Below are 2,115 nucleotides of genomic sequence, written 5' to 3' on the forward strand. Positions count from 1 at the left end.
CAAGGGGGCCGAATACTTTCGCAAGGCACTGTATGTTGTAATGTGGGTTTGATGGCCATGCAGGAAGCAGTATACTTCCACACAGTTTGAACTGAATCCAAAGAAGACCAAAACATTATATCCTATCACAGTTATGCAGCTTGTAAATAAAGAATACATTGTTACAATAACAAACATTTCAACTGAATATCATGTCTTAGGTTGCAGTTTTAATGTAGTGCCCTTTTCTGTAAGAAAACTATTTAAATTCAAGTGTAATTGTTGCAAGAAATTACAAATCCTTTATATGAAAAGGGTCAAAGACAATGTCATTTAATCCAAAATCTCCAGTCCAAATGGAACACAAACTACTACAACTTGAGAAGTGCATTTACCCCAGAAATTTTGCATTTGATTTTCAAAAATCCTGATGAAATCAGCATGTCTGCTGTGAAAAAGTTTCACTTGTGCGTGGAAGTACGTGGAACCGATGAGTGTGCGACTTCAAGTTGGGTCACTTTTAATAGTGAACTCGTCACACATTTTCCCCTTCTGTCATTGTCTTACTATTGTACCTGAGCAGAGCTCTTACTAAATATGGAACAGCTTTGAGAAGGGAAAGATAAAGTCTGTCACAACGCTTTATCAGAGAGGCTGATCATTTTAATTTTTTTTATTTTAATCTGTTTATTGATCCCCAATGGGGAAATTACAACTTATAGTATGGTTGTAATATGATAGTATGGTTTAGGTGGAAAGTAACAAAATCTAGTCACAATTCTGATGTATTGGTACTTCTCAATTTAATATATCTTGATACTTCTGCTATTCTACATATCAGAGTACAATATTGAACGTGTTGCCAATTTAATTCTTAGACTTAATCTTCTCTTTATTAATTCTTTTAGGATGACTCTGCAAGGAAATTGAACTTTCCAACAGCAGTTTTCAGCAAAATACAGTATAGAGACAAAAAATACAGTATAAAGATAATAATAAGAACAACCACCACCACCCCCTTTGGTAAATAACTAAATGTAATTCTCTCCTTTATCTGATTGCTATGGTTACTGTTCATTACCATGCTTGTGCTTCTCGAATAATCTAATCAGCAATGCAAGTCTTACATGTAAAACGTATAACTACAACAGAAAACTGGAGACAGTGGCTGCTTTGTGGACAATATTTAACCCATACAATTTATATATATAGGCTCATAATATGACGCATTGCTAGTTAAAGGTTGCACCAACAGGACGAGCTAGCTACAACGCTGCGTACCCTAGCTACATTAGCTATGCTATTAGCCATTAGCTAATGACGTATAATGAATGTAAAAATCAAGCCATTCATAACAAAGACTGATTATGCTTTTGACAACGTTATCTCAGTGCTTTTTGTTGTTAGCTAACATGTCCACACTCTTTAGTAACAACTGCAATGCAAAACTTTCCCCTGCCATGTAGTGTTTTTTTTTTAATCTTGAATTTAGCTGTTTAACCCTCATGTTGTCCTCAGGTCAAATTTGACCCGTTTTCAGTTTTTTTATCACCAAAAAATGGGCCTTCAAAATAAGCTGAAAATATCACCATTAGAAATATTAAATAACTTTGGAAAAAACTTCTAAAAAAGCACCCGCAACAATGGAAAAGTGCCAAAAATGTCGGAAAAAGCAATAATAATGGTTCATGTTTGACGGGAAGACAACACAAGGGTTAAATGTATTTAAACGACCGAACATTGAGCAGGCATCCTCGGCTAACATGCTAGCATATGAATACAAGCTAACTACCTAACGTTAGCTCACGTTAGCTAGCTTTTACCTCGGGAAGTCCGCAAACGCCTTTATCTGCGTACGGTGAGAGCCCGGCAGCATAGTTCACAGACATGGCTGTTGTTTTATAGCTAATATATTTATTATACTTGTTTAGAAAGTTGTTCCTGTGTCATAGCTACATACGGCAGAAGCTTCCAGGCAGTTGTATTTAAAACTGCTGTTAGCGTGACGTCATCTGTGAGCGACGATATCAGAATCAGAATCAGAATCAGTTTTATTTGCCAGGTAGCCTACGAGGACACAGACGAGGAATTTTTCTTTGGAGCATCTTTACTCACACTGTGCTTACACACAAAACA

General features: G+C 36.2%; 1 protein-coding gene across 1 annotated transcript in view; it reads right to left on the reverse strand.

Annotated features, from left to right (window-relative positions):
- LOC116699495 (NAD-dependent protein deacetylase sirtuin-6) overlaps positions 1 to 2,003 on the reverse strand; it is a 13,037-nt gene extending 11,034 nt beyond the window's left edge. The window contains exon 1 of the mRNA XM_032532115.1: positions 1,803 to 2,003. Coding sequence (XP_032388006.1) covers positions 1,803 to 1,868 — 66 coding nt within the window. The 5' untranslated portion in view covers positions 1,869 to 2,003. The remainder of the gene's footprint in view (positions 1 to 1,802) is intronic.
- Between the last annotated feature and the right edge of the window lie 112 nt (positions 2,004 to 2,115).

Source organism: Etheostoma spectabile, chromosome 12 (assembly GCF_008692095.1).
Source record: "Etheostoma spectabile isolate EspeVRDwgs_2016 chromosome 12, UIUC_Espe_1.0, whole genome shotgun sequence".
Lineage (NCBI taxonomy): Eukaryota > Metazoa > Chordata > Actinopteri > Perciformes > Percidae > Etheostoma > Etheostoma spectabile.